The following is an 18,705-nucleotide window of genomic DNA, read 5'->3' as shown; positions in this document are numbered from 1 at the left end:
TCAGGTGGGCCCCCCGCGCCCGGACAATGCCCTCCCTGCCGACATTTTGGTCTGTGTCCAGGACTACACCACTAAGGAGGAGATCCTCCGTAAGGCCAGAACACAACACCCCATCACCTTTCAGGGTCACCTCCCGGTGCTCTATCAAGATCTGTCCGCCCTGACCATGCAAAAACGCAGAACCTTTCGCCCTGTCACGGATGCCCTCCGTCAACGGGACATTAAATACTCCTGGGGCCACCCGTTTCGTCTTATCTTCCGGCACAAGGACCGGCTGTATCAGCTTCGATCCCTGACGGAGGCGTGCAAGCTGTTGGACATTGACTGCCCGAAGGAGGAGGAGGACGGACAGGCAACGAGTTCTCAGAGAATCAGCGGCCCGGGCACAGGCTGGAGCCAACTGACGCAGCGCCACAGGGGTGCTAGACGACGGAGGCCGCCCCCCGAGGAGATCGCCCAGGGACGTCAGGATGCCATATCCTCGGTGGCAGAATCGCTGGCTCAGAAGGGCGAAGTCCCTTGAGGGTGACTACCTGAGGGAAGTGATAATGTCGTTCCTTTTTCATCTATCATGCCTCTCAGCTCGTCGGGGCTGCGCTGGCGGGCACGAGGGCGGACGGGCGGGGGAGGGGGGACACTTCGGTACGCCACGTTACCCCCTTTGACTTTGGACATCCTGATCTTCCTTGGAAGATGGACTTTTGGTGCGCTTAACGTTGTTGGGGAGGGGGAGGGGGGACTTACGGGGTTAGTTGGGGTTTCATGCTTTTCCATTTCCTTCCTTTCTTTCTCTTCTCTTTCCTGTGTCGGGTTCGAAGGGCAGTGGTTGGACGACTGGGGCACACTTTGGCCGTCACGGGGATGCACATCACAAGCTAGCGCTCGCTGATCGGTGGGAATGCCTCCAATAACACTTAAGATCCTTACGCTCAATGTCCGGGGCCTGAACAATCCAATTAAACGTCGATCCATAATCTCCCTTCTTGCACAGTCAGGGGCGGAGCTATGCCTGCTCCAAGAAACGCATTTACTCATGAAAGACACGCACCGGCTGCAGTCCAGGTCGTTCCCCGTACAGTTCTTTTCCTGTGACTCCACGAAACGGGCGGGGGTGGCGATACTTCTCGCACCGAGGTTCAAGGGGCTTTCGATGTGTAAAGTGGCAGAGATTAAGGGCAGGCTGCTGGTTTACCAATTCCATATGGGAGATTACACATTCACAGCAGGCACGATTTACGCACCCAATGACAGACCAGAACACTTCCTCCATACGGCACTGACGAAATTGTCGGCCTCCCCGGACCGGAGGTTATTACTCGGGGGTGACCTAAACCTGGTCTTCGACAACGTAATGGACCGGTCGGCCCACCGCACGGGGCAGGTAGGCGCTCTATCCCAGACGGGTCGCACGGCGCTGCAGGACTTAGATATGGTGGATCTCTGGCGGTTATACAACCCTGCGGCCCGGGAGTATACACACACTTCGGGTGCGCATGGTACATATGCGCACCTGGACTATTTTCTGGCCACCCGAGCGCTCGTTCGGGAGACCTCGGAGGTGGAGATCTTGGCGGCGTCCCTCTCTGATCATGCGGCGGTGGTTATGACGCTGACGCTCCCACCCATGGGCAGGAGGAAGCGCCAATGGCGGTTGCGGGATGCACTCCTGCTTCGCCCCGTGGTGGTCAAAAAGCTACAAGGGGTCATTGAAGAATACCTTCGATTCAATGACAATGGAGCCACAGCCCTACCCACGTGTTGGCTTGCTCTGAAGGCGGTGGTCCGGGGTGCCATTATAGCCCTCTCCGCGGCGGAAAACAAAGAAAGGCAGGGGAAACGCATGGAGCTATCGCAGAAAGTCAGGGAACTAGAACGTATGCATAGCCGTACGGGGGCTCCGAGGGTCTGGCGGCTGTTAAAAACGCACAGACGGCAGCTGGAAGCGCTAGACCGCGACAGGGCAGAGTATGCAGCACTACACCTCCGGCACAGCTACTATGTGGGAGGTGATAAATGTGGTAGCCTTTTGGCCCGCTGCCTGAGGGAGCGCAGACAGAGAGAGGGCGTCAAGGCGATAGAGGACTCCCAAGGGGTCCTGCATACAGATGACGGGGAGATTGCCGCGACGTTTCGGGATTTCTACGCCCGGCTCTATGACGAGCAGCCCCTCGACGGTGGCGGGCTAGATGCGTATTTGGAACAAGCGCGGGTGGAAGGCCTTTCACCACCCCAGGCTGAGTTGCTGGAATCAACGATTCGGCCGGAGGAGGGGATTTCGGCCATCTCGAGGCTCAAGCTGGGCAAGTCCCCGGGCCCGGACGGCTTTACGGCCACGTTCTATAAGCAATTCTGCTCATTGGTTACCCCCATACTCACGCGACTCTTCAATTCGTTTGACACGCTCGGAGAGATGCCCCCTTCTTTGCTGGATGCTGCAATAGTGGTGATCCCCAAACCCGGGAAAGATAGCAAACAGTGCGGTTCCTACCGACCGATTTCCCTCCTCAACGTGGATCTCAAGCTGTACACGGGGATCTTGGCGGCCCGCATTGCGCCCCACCTGCCGAACCTCATAGACCCGGATCAGGCAGGCTTTATCCCAGGCCGCCAAACGAGCGACCACACAAAGCGGGTCCTGCATCTTATTGAGAAAGCCTCCCGCTTCCCGGCCGACTACGCCGTCTTGGCGGTGGATGCCGAGAAGGCCTTTGACCAGGTGCACTGGCCCTATCTCGAAGCGGTCCTGCACCGGTTCGGTCTACAGGACAAAATGAGGGCACGAATACTCAACTGCTACCGTGATCCCCATGCCTCGGTCCGCCTTAATGGCCACACATCTGCGCCATTTCGGATCTCCCGGGGCACTAGGCAGGGTTGCCCCCTTTCCCCGTTGCTCTTCGCAATGTACATGGAACCCCTAGCACAGCACATACGACAAAACGGGCGGATCACCGGTATTCGGTTCGGGGGGGGACACCCACACGATTTGCCTTTATGCCGACGATGTCCTATTGACCTTCAGAGAGCCCTTAACGTCCCTGGGAGCGATCCTGGAGGAACTCGCCGCGTTCGGGGACGTATCGGGCTTCAAAGTTAACATTGCTAAATCAGTGGCGCTCTCCCTCTCTCTCGCACCGGGTGCGGTGGCGGACCTACGCGCAAAATATCCAGTCCCCTGGACAACGGGACCAGTCCCCTACCTCGGGGTGCAGCTGACTTCCACGATCCCGGGCATTCGGACCCTGAACTACGACCATCTTTCCTCCGCCATTAAAACGGATCTCCATCGCTGGCGACGTCTGCCGATCTCGTGGCTTGGGCGGGTGGCGGCCATCAAAATGACGATACTGCCTAAGATTCTGTACATGTTCCACACGCTCCCCATATACCCACCGAAGGGCTGGATCAAAAGGGTCCAATCCGAACTAGCACAATTCATTTGGCAAGGCAGGAAGCCATGCCTCAAACGCCAGATTAGTTCGCTCCCGCCGGATTACGGTGGCATTGGCGTCCCCGACCTAATGCTCTACTTCCAAACCGCTCAGCTACGATACCTGGCGGAATGGATGAGGCCCGCATCCGAAAAACATTGGCTGTTCCAGGACCAAGCGGTGGCGGGGACGCCCCTGGCCGCGATCCCGTTTCTTCGACGGGACCAGCGGCCACCTAACCTATATGCCTTGTGGGTGACCCAGGCAACAGTACGGATCTGGGACCAGACCGGTGAGAGACAGGATCTGACGTCCTTCCCCTCGCCTCTAACCCCTCTGTTCGGCAATCCCGACTTCCCGCCGGGGCTCCCGGAGTCCACTTTCCCGGGTTGGCGATACTCCGGCTGCAGAGCACTGGGGGTCCTGTATAATGAAGGCAGGTTTATCCCCCTAGCACAGTTGGCAGCTGACTATGGAATTCCGGCCAAGGACCTGATCGGATACTTGCAGGTTAAACACTGGGCCACACAGCCACGGGAGAAACGCGCAGCGCAACGCCGGCTCACACCGTTCGAACGTTGGCTGATCACCCGCCACACAGACAAGAAACTGACATCGGATCTTTACAAGATGCTCCTTTCGACACACTATCACTCATATCACGCGGGGAGGGCACGATGGGAGAGGGACCTGGGAAGGGACCTACTAGCGAAGGAATGGGAGGGCTGTTGCTATAGGGCTCGCCACACGGCTACACACACAGGGCTCACCGAGACGTTCACTAAACTGGTGACTTACTGGTATTACACACCGGAACGCCTACACCGCATGGATAGCTCACACAATGCGGACTGCTGGAGGGGGTGCGGTCAACTGGGCACTTTAGCGCACATTCTTTGGGATTGCCCCTTGTTATCCTCGTATTGGCGACAAATTCTGGATGAGGTGATCAGATATTTTGACACAGAGCTGCCCAGACTCCCTGCTTACATCATCCTGGGGGTCCCCAATGCCATTACCTACCCCTTGAAGTCCCACCGGGGGAAACAGATAGCCCTGGCGCTCGGGGAGGCCACACAGTGCCTTCTAGCTTGTTGGAAAACACCCCGCATACCCACACATCTAGAATGGCTGCACCGCCTCTGGCATATCTTGGGGATGGAACGTATCTCTTTGACATTGGCGGGAAAAGGCACCTCCTTTCCGGAACTGTGGCAGCCGTTCAGGTCCCTCCTATCCCAGGACTTCAGGGAGCTGACGTGTCCCCGATACCTACGCCTCCTACGGCTTAGTACAGATCCGGAGGATGGGGAATCCGCATAGCCACCCTGCTTAGACACTTGGCCCAGAGGCGGCTCTGTTCACTCTCCTTTCGGGTCCCTTTGATCCCGAGACAGGGTCTTCATTCCTTTCTTTCTTCTTCTTTCTTTCTCTCCTCTGACTATCTTGTTAACGGGAAGGGGGGGGGTGGGGAGTGAAGGCAGGAGGGGGGTCTCTGGCGGTTTGGGTTTAGGGTGGGGGGTGTAAATGACAGCGACTGATGGGACTAGCAAGCACCTCTTCGGCTTCCCACCCAACCGTTGGTGGTGGAGGCGAGCTCAGCTGATTCTGCCCCCGCTGAGGCCGGGAATGTGTAATTGCTTGATGCCATTTTTTCCTTTGTTGAAAACCTTTAATAAAAGATTTAAACCTAAATCACCATCAACCAATCCAACTAAATGGTCCATTGACCATGTGGGAGGAGTGCCTTGATATTTAGGATTGAGATCTGTAGGCGAAAGGGCGTTAATGTATATTTTGTAAATGACTTTTCCTTCCCTATAGGTTATAAGGTGTTCCCCTCACATGTCCGGCGCTTGAACCATTCATCCCTCCTGTGCGTGCAGACCGGTGTGGACGTAAAGTGTGAGTGTTGGTGTTATGGGCCCCACCAATGACTGAATGTGTGAATGAGTTAGTGTGATGTCGGGTCTGTGCCGCGGGGAGGATACCGGTACGGGGTTGTTTTTCCTGTTGCCTGGGTTTTCGCGCGGTAACAGTTTTTCTGGTAGGAGAGTTATGGTTTTTATTGTTTTGGTTTGGTGATTATTGCTTGTAAATTGCTTATTGATTATTGACTGTGGATAAGTATTGGTTTATGTATTAACACTCTATGTTGAGTCGCGTCGAGTTCTATGTTGTTTGAGGCTTCTGGGATGTAGGAAGTCGGAAGTTTGTAACGGTTCCGTAGTAGAGCAGAGGTAAGAGCTGCTCTCGGGAAAGACGGAATTGTTGTTGCCCTGTAGGTACACAGGGAAAACGTGTGACGATTGGAGTTGCATGACGCATTGTCTGGGTTCGATTCGGTAACATCGTCATGTGTTGCCATTACGGACATTTTCTATATGAGAGGAATGTATGGTAGCGAAGGTCACCTGTGAAATTTTGGTCTTAGGTACCAGGAGTCCAAAAGGCACTCTGATTACGCTTATCACTGGAAAGGTAATCGGTGGTCTCTAAGCTTGCTAGAAGGATAAAGTATAGGGAAGTGCTACTCTGTTAACGTGTGTCATAATTCTGTGGTAGGACAGACTGTTCGCTGTTCTCGGGAAAGATAGAATTCTGTGTGAATGAACTACATTTTCCGCGTGAAGGTGCGTGAATGAAAAGGCATTCAGGTTAATTGTGAAACTCTGGTTTTATTTCTCAGGAGCATTGGGTTTCCAACTAGGTGTCTTAATTTTGGAGAAACGGTTAGCTGATGCGTGCTAGAAGGGTGAAGTAGAGGGATGTGCTACTTTATCAACGGAAGTAACGATTCCGTAGTAGGGCAGAGGTAAGCACTGCTCTCGGGAAAGACGGAATTCTTGTAAGAAAGGTCATTTGACTATTCCTTTGTTAGCGAAACAGACAATGGTGGCGTTTTTATGTCATTACTAACAGATTTGTAAGTCAGAAGAACGTAAGAAAAGGTTTACCGATCAGTTTTGTAAAGGAGGGGTCAGCAGGAGCAGCGACAGCGAGAAAAGCTGACGTCAGAAAGACCGCGCTGGGATTGGCTAGTCAGTGAGAAACTAGACGCTCCTGATTGGTGCGTTAGTGTATGCCGCGCTAAGAGTGGAGAATTGCAGAGTGACTTAGAAGCTGCTGATTGGTGCGTTAGTGTATGCCGCGCTGGGATTGGAGAATTACAGAAGTGACAGACACTCCGGGTTGGTGCGTTAGTGTGAGTCGCACTACGATTGGTTAAAACAGCAGAATAGTCGTAGGGAAAAACTAGCGATACACGGAAGACAAAATGATGTATTACGATCCACCAGAAAAAGAGAAAAAGTCCTGGTTTGGAAAAATCAAGAGTTTATTTAAAAGGGACAAACCGATTGTGACTAGAGAGGGACAGTTGCTTCCTCCACCAAAATCGCCCGCATCCTTTATAGTTGCGAAATACAGATATCATACATGCATTTGGTTAGACAATTGAGCAAAATATACAAAAGATGATGGAGTTTTGGCATTTCCAGAACATGGTTCATCTAATTTAGCGGTTTTGAGAAATTTGAGAGAAAGAATGATGAATCTAGAACCGAGACCTAGACCAACACAGTTTGAAGCATTGACAGAATGGGAAGATGAGATGCATGAGAGAGAAAGACAGAGGAGTGGCGGAAGGTATAGATATATGTTTGGTAGATCACATGGACAGAAGAATCATGATGATAGAATGAGGAGATGGCGGAACGCAAATATGACTGATGGTTTGTTTCCTGCGAGACATGCTGAAGAAGTTAGTGGAAGAAAATGTACAGAAAAGAGACATAATATAGAGTCAGGAGGGTATGGAGTGCATGAATCGGAGGATGATGTTCTTGACGACATGTTTTATAAAAATCCACCCCCGTATCAACCAGATTCTGACATTTTGACACCAAGTGCCCCAATGAGAGAGATTTTGCGAAACATTAAGATTGAACCAGCACCCCAAGAGTTAGGGAGAAATAATTATTTCAGAGAAATAGAGAGAAAACAGGATAATAAGGTAAGTAGTGAAAATTCAGCAGAATTAGCAAAAAACACTTTAGAGTTAAATGAAAAGATTAGGGAATTGACTAAAAATTTAGAAGCCGTGACTGTTCCCGTAACCATAGGTCCTGTAATGCCTATTTTTGATAAACAAAAGGATAATGAGCATTGTCTAATGGTCCCTTATAACAGTAATAAACAGACAGAGAGGCCAAGGATAAATTCAGAAGAAAACCCATGGAGACAAACAGTAAGTACATCAGAACAGAGTACGCCTAAAGATTTGACAGCAAATCCAGGTTTAGTTGAAAGACTGATAATGACTACAGATTCCATATCAGAAACTCCAAGAGACTGAGAACGAGGTAATGAGGAAAAACCAGTGGGTCCTATTTCAGAAGAAAAGACAGAGAATCTCAATCTATAGATGTGGCCAAGCTAAGGATGGTTTTGGAAGAGTTAATAGTAGGGACTATCCCCACAGAGAAGTTAAAAACATATTAGGATGAAGAATTATTATTTTTATGCAAAAGTATAACTTGGAGAGCAAAAAATCTACACGAAAGACTAGAGGAAACGGCAAATGAAATGGGTATAGACATTGAAAAGGTAAAAGCTTTGCAAAAACCATATAGAGTAGACTTTACTGAGAAAGATATTGAAAATCTGAACACCACAGGACGAATAATCCAGATTAAAGATATAATCATTTTGTTAAGAAAATGGGGAGATGTGGATAAATGGAGGAGTAGGTGGTACCGAAAATGAGATGATGCCTCAGAGAAAACGTTTGCAGCTTTCCCCGTAAGAGAAAAAGAAAAGATAGTGACAGAATGCCCTATGAGAGAAATTCCAGGAGGAGGATATGTACATGTTCCTTGGACTAGGCAAGACATTTTGTCATTTACAAATGATTTCCCTCGACTGCGCGAAAAGCCAGTCGAGTGGTATAGGCAAGTGGACAGGTTTGTAAAATTATCGAAAGTTTTGTGGATTGATCTAAATAGTTTATTTGACATAATAGTACCAGCAGATTTATGGACAGAGTGCAAAATTATGATCAATTGGCCTACACAAGAATACCCTAGAGATCCAAAGACAGGTGCCCCTGATCCAGAGGTGATGAAAAAATATGAACAAGTAATCGCCTTTCTGAAAAACAAAGTACCTCCCGAAGAGACTGATTGGGTAAAAATAGACCAAACTCATCAGGAAACTAAAGAGTCAGTGCATGCGTACTACGAAAAGGTTAATCCTTGCTTTTAAACAGTTTTGTGGTGACGAAAATTTGAGTGAAAAAGATTTAAGTCATTTTGTATACAGGTTTGTATATGGTCTACGTCCTGAAATTAGTGAGATGATAAAACAGCATATAATGGATTGGCAAAATAAGAAAATAGATGAAGTACTAAGACATGCAAAGTATTTTAGTGATGAAATTGAGGCCAAGCAGCGTAAATTAAAAGAAAAGGCTATGTGGGCACAGGTAAAAGTGGCAGAAAGACAGGAAACTCAGTTGATTGAACAAGCAGATAGTGCAGGACCAAAACCTAAATTTAATGCTGGAAAAGGAAAGGGACAATTCAATATTGAAGAAGCCAAAAAGAAATGGCCATGTCATAATTGCGGAAGAATAGGGCACTGGAAATCAGAGTGTAAATTTCCCCCTAATACTAATAATGATTAGGGGTGGGCGGAATTTGCGGAATTGCGTTACGCAAATCTCCGCGAAACGGTAAAAAATCTCCGCGAACAGGCAGAAATTCCGCGAGCACGCGGAATTGCTTGTTCGCGATGCTTTTTTCCTGTTCACAATTGCTGTTTGCGTGCTCGGGGAGAAATATCTCGCGAACACGCATTTTGAGATCGCGAACAAGCAAAAATTTCGCGAAATCGCGGAAAGCAGACTTTTTAGCAATTTCGCGTTCTCCGCGGAACGCGAAATTACGCAAATTCCGCAAATTCCGCGAGCGGAACGGAATTTACCGCCCAGGCCTAATAATGATAATGCATCATTGAATCCGCAGGTGCAGAAAGAGGTGAGTGGTCAACCGCAGCGACAGCAGCAGGTTGTTACCCAACAGAATCAGGTGCCAAAACCGCCTTTTCCACAGAGCGTAAATTCACAGAAATACAGTAATGAGACAGGATTCTACAACAAACAGGCAATTAAGCTGCCGCGCTAACGCTGTTTCGCAGTATTGGCTACAATGCGATGAGAGTGAGTCAGAAGAAGGTTATTGACGGTGCCGAAGGGAGGAAGAAGAGTGCGTACTTTGCGCAACTCTAGAAGTAGACCAGACAGGCCCTTTTGTGGACGGAAAGGTAAATGATGAAAATATTACTTTCCTGGTAGATACAGGTGCTACTCGATCAACTGTTAGGTCAGCTGATGTTAAGAATCTTCCTCTCTCGGACGAAACAATCCAAGTGGTTGGAGTATCCAACAGACATATCAAAACGTATCTCACAGAACCAGTAAAGGTTAATATAGGGACATTTTCTGAAATGCACCGCTTTGTCGTGTGTGATTCAAGTCCTGTAAATTTGTTAGGTAGAGACTTATTGTGCAAAATGAATTGCACCATATTTTGTACCCCTGATGGTATAGCATTTGAGACCCCTGATGAAGACGTACTGTATAAAATGACTATGGCTAATATGGAAACTGAGATTACTGAAGCCTTTGCTGTATTCAACCCTGACGAACTACCAAAAGAATTGAAACAGACAGTGAAAGCAGAAGTCTGGGATTTCACGGGAGAAGATGTAGGATTAAGGAGAAATGTGGATCCAGTAAAAATAACAGTGAAAGAAGGAATAAGCTACCCAAATGTTCCTCAATATAAATTGACACCCGAGATAATAGAAGGAGTTACTCCCATAATCGAGAAAATGGTAAAGCAAGGTATTCTGAGAGAAATAATGAGTAGTCCATGTAATTCACCAATTATGGGACTGAAAAAGCCTAATGGAAAGTTCAGGATAGTGCAAGATTTGAGATAGATAAACAAAATTGTTGTGTCATGTTGTCCTATTGTACCAAATCCATCTGTGATTTTGTATCAGATTCCCCATGATGCAGAATGGTATACAGTGATTGATTTATGTCATGCTTTCTTTTCCATTCCGTTGCACCATGATAGGCAACACATTTTTGCGTTTCGTTTTGGCGAATGTATTTTGGCTTGGTGCCGAATCTAACAGGGGTATACAGAAAGCCCCTCGATATTTAATCAGATATTGAGGAAGTCCTTGGAAGACTTAGAAATGCCAGAGAATTCAGTGTTAGTCCAACATATTGACAACCTACTTGTGGCATCAAAGACTCGGGAAGCTTGTGTAATGGACACCATAGCATTGCTAAATCATTTGGCAGATGGAGGACTTAAGGTATCCCCATCGAAATTGCAATTTTATCAAAAAGAAGTACAATATTTAGGTCACAAAATTGAAAAAGGACTGAGAAAGATAACTACAGACAGGATCAAGATAATAAAAGGAATGAGATATCCAATGATGCAAAGAGAGGTGAGAATGTTTCTTGGAATGGTTGGATATTGTCGTCAGTGGATAAGTAACTTTTCCCTGATCGCAAAACCTTTGGTACGCCTGACGAGAAGTGATGTAAAAGATCCCATTGACTTAAATAGGGAAGAACTAGCAGCTTTTAAGCAATTGAGAGACAGTTTGTGTGAAGCGCCAGCATTAGGAATGCCCGATTATGAAAAGGAGTTTGAGCTGTACTGCAATGAGAGGAATGGATGTGCACTCTCGGTACTAATACAGAAACATGAAAAATTGAGAAGACCAATTGCATATTTTTCAGCTATAATAGAAGCATTAGAGTTTTGCTTCTATCTCTCTCATCATTTCACCTTCAAAGGTACTCTCCTCTATAGAGCACCGGGCCCTCGATGTCAATTCATCAAGCAGGCAGACAACTTATTGTCTAATGCTCTCAGCTCAGAAACATATACAATTCTCGGAGATTTCAATTTCCACTTGGAAAATCTCTCCGATCACAATACCTCCAACCTGCAGGACTTTCTGAGAAATGTTGGTCTTAAACAAGTGGTGATCGGCGCCACACACTTGACGGCATTTTTACTAACGAATCACAACTGCACCTTACGGACACTCGGCCAGTAGTTTGGTCAGATCACATGGCAGTAGGCTTTGTACTTTCCACTCCTAACCGTCGCACTCTTATTCAAGGAGAAAAAATGCACATAACCAACAGAGCCTGGAATAAGCTTAATGATGAAGAATTACAGGAGCTGTTAACAGCAACTTTGCCCTCTCTCTCCACAGATTTGGAAGAGGCTGCCCAGTCATATACTACATGGCTTGAGGCTGCCGGCAATAAACTTGCGCCAAAAAACCGCTTCCGACTTAATAGGGCCCGTCCGTCTTCCCCCTGGTATTCTCAGGAACTAAGAGACCAAAAATTGGTCTGTAAACATCTTGAGAGGAATTGGAGAAAGAAATATACAGACAGCGATAAGAACGAATATAAACATAGCTTAACACACTATAAACAGCTGCTTCTTAAAGCCAAACAAGAGTTTTTTACGAATCGAATTAACCTCTCAAAAAACTCAAGCAAAGAACTATTCAGAACAGTTACTTCATTAGCCTATCCATCTACCCCGCTGTTCTGGCGAATCAGGAGCTATGTGACAATATTGCTCAATTCTTCCAGCTTAAAGTGGAGTCAATTTTCTCAAATTTCACCAATGCAACAGCTAAATCTACCATCCTTCATTCCAATGCCAATCAGTCAGGACAGGGCCCAAACATACACTTTGATAGGTTTGCCTCCACAACGCCTACAGAAATATCAAAGCTTATAATGGTAATGAAATCTGGCTCTCCCTATTGACCCCTGTCCAATCTCCATTATTAAACTAGCTTCGGAACCAGTAGCTCAGGTTCTTTCCTCTCTCGTAAACTCGATGTTCTCAGTAGGCTACTTTCCCAAAATCTGGAAAAGCGCCTCTATCCTGCCTCTGTTGAAAAAGCCCACTCTAGACCCTAAAGACCCAAATAATTTCAGGCCAATCTCTAGACTCCCTCTCCCGGCGAAAATAGCCGAAAAACTTATGAATCGCAACTAAGTAGGTTCCTGCTAGACGCACAGGCACTGGATCCCTCTCAATTCTGTTTCAGAGCCGGGCATAGCACCGAGTCAGCCCTTATCAAGTCAACGGAAGAGATCAGGTCCTCACTCGATCTAGGAGGTAAAGCTGTGATGATCATGTTGGATCTTTCCGCAGCCTTCGACACGGTCCATCATGTCCATTTGATGGACCGTCTGCGGGTGATTGGAATAAATGGTACCGCCTGGGACCTTCTTGAATCCTTTCTCTCCAATAAGTTGCCTTAGGGGATTTCTCCTCTAAACCGTTCTCCCTGCCTTGTGGAGTCCCTCAGGGCTCCTCCTTGAGCCCTACACTTTTCAATACTTACGTATCATCTCTGGCTCCACTTATTGAATCATATGGCTTTTCGCTTACCTCCTACGCGGATGACACCCAAATTGTGGTGTCATTAGTGCCAGGTTCCTTGTGGTGAACAGCTTCACGTCTCCAAGAGTGTATGTCAGCCGTAGGAGGTTGGATGGATCAAAACTGCCTCAGGCTAAACTCCGGCAACACGGAGGTGGTGCTTTTCGGCAATGACCCCAGCTTCTGGACCCCGGCCTGGTGGCTGGACTCTTTAGGCCTCCTGCCCACCCCCAAGAAAAAAGTTAAAAATCTGGGTGTATGGGTGGACTGCAAACTCAGCTTTAAAGACCAGATTAATGCGGTTGTATCCTCCACCTCCTTTACACTTAAAGCGTGCAGACAAATAATGCCTTACCTCCCTAAAGATAGTATTCAAACAGTCATCACCACCTTAGCCCTGTCCAAATTGGACTACTGTAACGGGCTTTACCTCACGCTGCAAGAAGGACTCATGCATAAACTGCAGATCCTCCAGAATGCAGCAGCTCGGTTGATTAATAATATACCAAAATATGCATCTATCTCAGCTGAGTTGAAAAAGCTTCATTGGCTGCCTATTAGGAAAAGGACTCAATTTAAAGCTCTATGCCTGGTCCACAAAGCATTACATGGAGAGGGCCCCGAGTTTCTTAAGCAACAATTTTCCTGGTACCTGCCAAAAAGAGCACTACGCTCGTCAGAGGCAAAGCTGATTTCGGTACCCAGAGTCTACAAAGCTAGCTGGGGAGGCAAAAGTTTTGTTGCATGCGCAGCTAAGACCTGGAATGGTCTGCTGCTGCACCTTAGAGCCACAACAAATTTACTCGCTTTTAGGAAGGCCTTAAAAACCTGGCTTTTCTCTGCGTGATCTTTGTATTTGTCTCCTTCTCATGGCCTCCTCATGACTTCACATAGCGCCAGGACACCCTTGGGTAACAGCGCGCTCTAGAAATAGCAATAACATAACATAACCCTGTAGCTATAGCATTGCCAGGTTGTTTGAAAGCAGTAGCTGCTACTTGTAAGAGTCTGGAACAGAGTGAAGGAATTGTGATGGGATATCCTGTGAGAGTGTTTGTACCTCATGATGTGGCAATCCTTTTAACAAGGAGCCGCACTCAGTTCATGACACATAGTCGGCTGACTAAGTATGAGAAGGTCATATTAGGTGCAACAAATGTGAGCCTTGTGAGATGTCTGAATGTGAATCCTTCAACGTTACTGCCTGATGCTGAGAATGTTGAAGTCAGAGACGAAGTGGATCAGGATTGTTTGGATGTACTCGACTTTTGTACCAAACCTAGTCCTGATATAAAAGATGTACCTTTGTCAGAAAGTGACTTTGTAATGTTTGTGGACGGGTCATGCTTGAGAACAGACGAAGGAATTCTAAGTGCAGCTTATGCAGTATATACGGTTGCAGCAGTAATGGAACATCTTACCTGAAGGGTGTAAAATCAGCCCAGGTTGCTGAACTTGTAGCCTTAACTAGAGCATGCAAGTTTGGAAAGAATGTGAGAGTGACTGTGATAACTGATAGTCAGTATGGTTTTGGCGTTGTGCATGATTTCGGCCAGGTATGGCTACAGAGAGGATTTCTGACTTCAAGTGGAACTCCTATAAAGAATGCGGAAGTGGTTGGGAAGTTGCTTGAGGCGATACAGCTGCCTAAGCAATTGGCCATTGTGAAGTGTGCTGCTCATGTGCAAACCACCGATTATATCGCGGTCGGAAATAGATAAGCCAACGATATGGCTCAATACTGTGCTAGAAATCAGAATTCAATCAACAGGGCTAAAGAAAGAGAGATGAATTCTTGCCACCTAATGTTTACTAACATTATGAGTACCTGGGAAGAAGTGAGGCAATTGCAGGAACAAGCAGGAGATGAGGAAATGAGACAGTGGATGGAATGGGAAATTTTAGTGCAGGCCTTGCGAGACTGCCTAACTATGGGGGAGGAAGACGAGGACTCCGATGATGCAGTCGATGCAGTCGTGGTACCGGCTCCCCTTCCAGTCACACACGCTTAGTAATTAATGGAACTCTCCTGCTAACCACCACACATACCAACTCTTCCTGGCTAGGCGCTATGGGGGGGACACTGGGGGGGGGGGAGGACCGAGGGAGGGATTGCAAGACCAAACCTAATGGAAGAAGAATGCAAGGTCCATGAGAATCTTGGGGGAGAGGGGGGGTTACCTTTAAAAGCAGGCAGCGGATTTCCCCACTAGACGACCGTACTTGTAAGAAATGTAAAGCTGTAACATATGGTTAAGTGGAGCCGCCCGGCCTCCGGGATGTGGGCAGTACGGCTGTGTATACCGCACGGATGTATGACTAAGGGGGGCGAGAACTCTGCGTTAATGACATTTATCCTGAGTGCTATACAGTATATTTGGACCTGCAATAAAAATGGTTTGACAAAAAAAAAAGAGGAAATGAGACAGTGGGTAAAAGCAGGATGTGCACCTAGAGAAACAGATCATGTGTGGGTTAATCGAGATGGAAGACCAGTTATACCTGATAGCATGGTGTCTGCCATGGCACGGATGTATCATGGACAGGGACACTTAGGGAGAGACGCGATGATTAGGTCCTTCAAGCAAACATGGTACAATGCAAAATTTAGACTTGTAGCTGAGAGCCTTTGTCAAAGATGTCTTATATGTCAGCAGTTCAATCCTGGAAGGAAAACAGTGGTAAGTCTAGGAACGATAGGTCGAGAAGGAGGGCCTTTCACCAGAATGCAGATTGATTTCATTGAAATGCCTCTCTGTAACAGGTTGAGGTATGTTCTAGTAATGGTTTGTTTGTTTTCTAGATGGGTAGAAGCATATCCCACAAGAAGGAGTGATGGAATTACAGTAGCAAAACTGCTTTTGAGGGAATTCATCCCTAGATTCGGGTTCCCAGTCACAATTGAGTCAGATAGAGGAAAGCATTTCCATAATGAGATCATGAAGTTGATTTGTGACGCATTGAATGTACAACAGAAACTACATTGTGCCTATCGCCCAGAGGCTTCTGGTGTGGTGGAACAAATGAATGGCACCATTAAAAACAGATTGGGAAAAATGTGTTTAGCCACAGGTTTGAAATGGCCGGATGTCTTGCCTTAGTACTCATGACTATTAGATCTATTCCAGATAGGAACACAGGTTTGAGCCCTCATGAAATTATCATGGGAAGAGCAATGCGTCATGTATTCATACCAGTCAACAAGCTGTTGCCTATAACTGATGACTTGGTGTTGGATTACTGTAAGGGGCTGGCTGACGCAGTTCATTCTGTGTTTCATCAGGTTGGATCGGATGCCACCACCCTTGAAAAGAAGCAATCTCATGATCTGAGCCCAGGAGACTGGGTGAGAATTAAAGTACACAGAGGAAGGAACTGTCTGGTCCCACGTTGGGGAAAACCACGACAATTGATTTTGACTACAACAACAGCTGTGAAGTGTGCTGGGATCAAGAACTGGATTCATGCTAGTCACACACTGAGAATCCCAAATCCAGTGGATAACAAAGAAGGAGATTATTTTGAAGAGTCCGAGACTAGTTCTGAATCAGATGCTGAAGAAACAAGAACAAGAGAAAATCCTGAAAGGGGGGAGTCAGAACCAAATTTGATCGTTGCCCCAGAAAATATTCCCTTGAGAAGAAAATTACAGATTTCTGATACCAGCTCAGACTCAGAGACTGAACAAGCCCAGGTACATTGGAGAAAAGAGAAAAGCAGTGAAGAGACAATCAAAGAAATTGTTGATAAGGAAGTTCCTGATGAAAAATTGAGAGAAATTCCACCTGAAATAACAAAAGTAGATGAACAGGTGCCAGAAAGAGAGGGAAAGATTCTTGCGGAAGACCCCAGAGGAGTTGTAGGGAATTCGAACATCCAGGTAGAGGAAGGGACAATTAGTCAGCAGGAAGATTGTGTGCAAGAACCACGAGGAGGGACAGAAGTAGGGAAAATAAAAGAATCAGAGGAAAGTAATGAAGAAGTACCAGAAGGTCGAGTCTTGAGAAAAAGAGCATGGAGGGCTGAAAAGAATGATAAAGGAAATAAATCGAAAAAACCAGCAAGAGATGAAATCTGGCCAAATAAGATAAAGAGATTAAGATATCGATTGACACGAGTGAATTCACACAGAGCAGAGCAGGTGAATGAAGTATCAAGTCAAGAAAAATCGAAAAATTAGAAAATAACTACAGTAGAGGAAAATAAAAGAACGAGAAAGCCCAACCAGAAGTATAAGTCGCCAGAATGGTCGTATGTGGCCCTGCCTGAAATAAAAGAAGAGGCGAACAGCCAAGAAAATCCAGAGGTGACTGTACCGGAAGTGGTTGAGGAAGACGAAGAATCGGAAATCTTGAAAGTTATCTTGTCTGATATTGGAGAAGAGACGGATGTTCAGGAAGTTCTGTATCAAGATTATGAGAGAAAAGTGAAAGACGATCAAATGCCAAACTGAACAAGACAAAAAAGTGCTGCTAATGGAAAGAAAATAGAATACAGGAAAAGACATAACAGATAGAACCAAGTAGGTTCGTAGAGCCTTGGGTTAGACAAAACTAGTTGTGAAGTAGAAGAGCCTAAGTCAAAAGACACTGATCATTTTACAAAAATGGCAAACACAGAAAGTAGAAAAGCTAAATGTTTATTTCTAAAGCGATGGTTTAAAATGTGTTGTTGTACAGGATTACTAATGCTTCTATGGAGTGTCTTGGCTTTGATGATATCATTTAAGATTACTTTAGAAACAATAGAAGGACATAGTGAGAATAAAACTAATATAGAAAAGATTCACAAAGAATATCCGACTAAAATAGATGGGAATTATCTACATAAACATAGGTCCATAAATGATTTCTCTAACAATGTGTTTTCGAAATTACTGTATGAATATGTAAAGACAATAGATGTGAGGGACTGCTACGTCTGCAAGCAGCTACATGCATCTGTATCAGATGGAGTGACCTACCATCACCTTCCAGTAACCTATGGAATAACATGTAGTGTAATAGCTACTCTGTTTTACAAAATAGGGAAATTAGAATATTATTTTTCAGATGTAGATAACATATTTTCACAAGTACCTGCAATTAACAAATTGAATAAAGTAAAGCCTGCAAAGGTGTTAGGTGAATTTTTCTTAGGAACTAAAGAACTAACATTAGAATATATATTTAGAAATAATTTGACTTGCAGTTTAAAGACAGAGGAAAATACGTTTTTGGATATGGTTGAAGAAAGGAGATTGAAAATGCAAAAGAAAGCATCTGAGGGAAAGGAGGAAAAGGCAGTCTGGGATGTTGAAATGGAAAAACACTTAAAGGGAGAAGCTAGTCCAACTATGGCTTTAGATTGGCCTCAGAAAGGGAAGTTGTGTATTAGAAGGAATCAAACTGCATATGATAATTACTTTGTAGGTAACAGTGAGGGCCATGATCCATACCGAATCATGGGTGGATGGGGATTTAAAGGAGGAAATGATCCAGTTTTTCCTGGGTTATATTTTATCAGCGGGAACAAGGCATATTATCAGTTGCCAGATCATTGGTATGGCACATGTTATGTAGGTCTGGTTTTCCCAAAGATATTCCACATGGGAAGAGAAGAAGATTGTGTACATAAGTTAGGTAGTTTACTAACACGTAGAAAAAGAGAATCTTGGTCAGAAATTGTAGGAGACATTTTTGGAGCATTGATACCAGCAGTGGGAATATCTCTGAATGCACACAAAATTAGAAAACTATCAACAGTAGTGGATCGCTTGTCAACAA

The 18,705-nt window shown here is 46.1% G+C and overlaps 1 protein-coding gene across 1 annotated transcript in view; it reads left to right on the top strand.

Moving 5' to 3' along the window:
- The first annotated feature begins 1,351 nt into the window (after nucleotides 1-1,351).
- The window catches only part of LOC146799426 (uncharacterized), a 29,547-nt gene continuing 12,193 nt past the window's right edge, over nucleotides 1,352-18,705 (top strand). The window contains exon 1 of the mRNA XM_085627876.1: nucleotides 1,352-2,716. Within this exon, the coding sequence (XP_085484002.1) occupies nucleotides 1,352-2,716 (1,365 nt within the window). The remainder of the gene's footprint in view (nucleotides 2,717-18,705) is intronic.

This window comes from Triturus cristatus, chromosome 9 (genome assembly GCF_964204655.1).
Source record: "Triturus cristatus chromosome 9, aTriCri1.1, whole genome shotgun sequence".
NCBI lineage: Eukaryota > Metazoa > Chordata > Amphibia > Caudata > Salamandridae > Triturus > Triturus cristatus.
The sequence above is the reverse complement of the archived record's forward strand: the minus strand, read 5'-3'. Positions and strand labels throughout refer to the sequence as shown.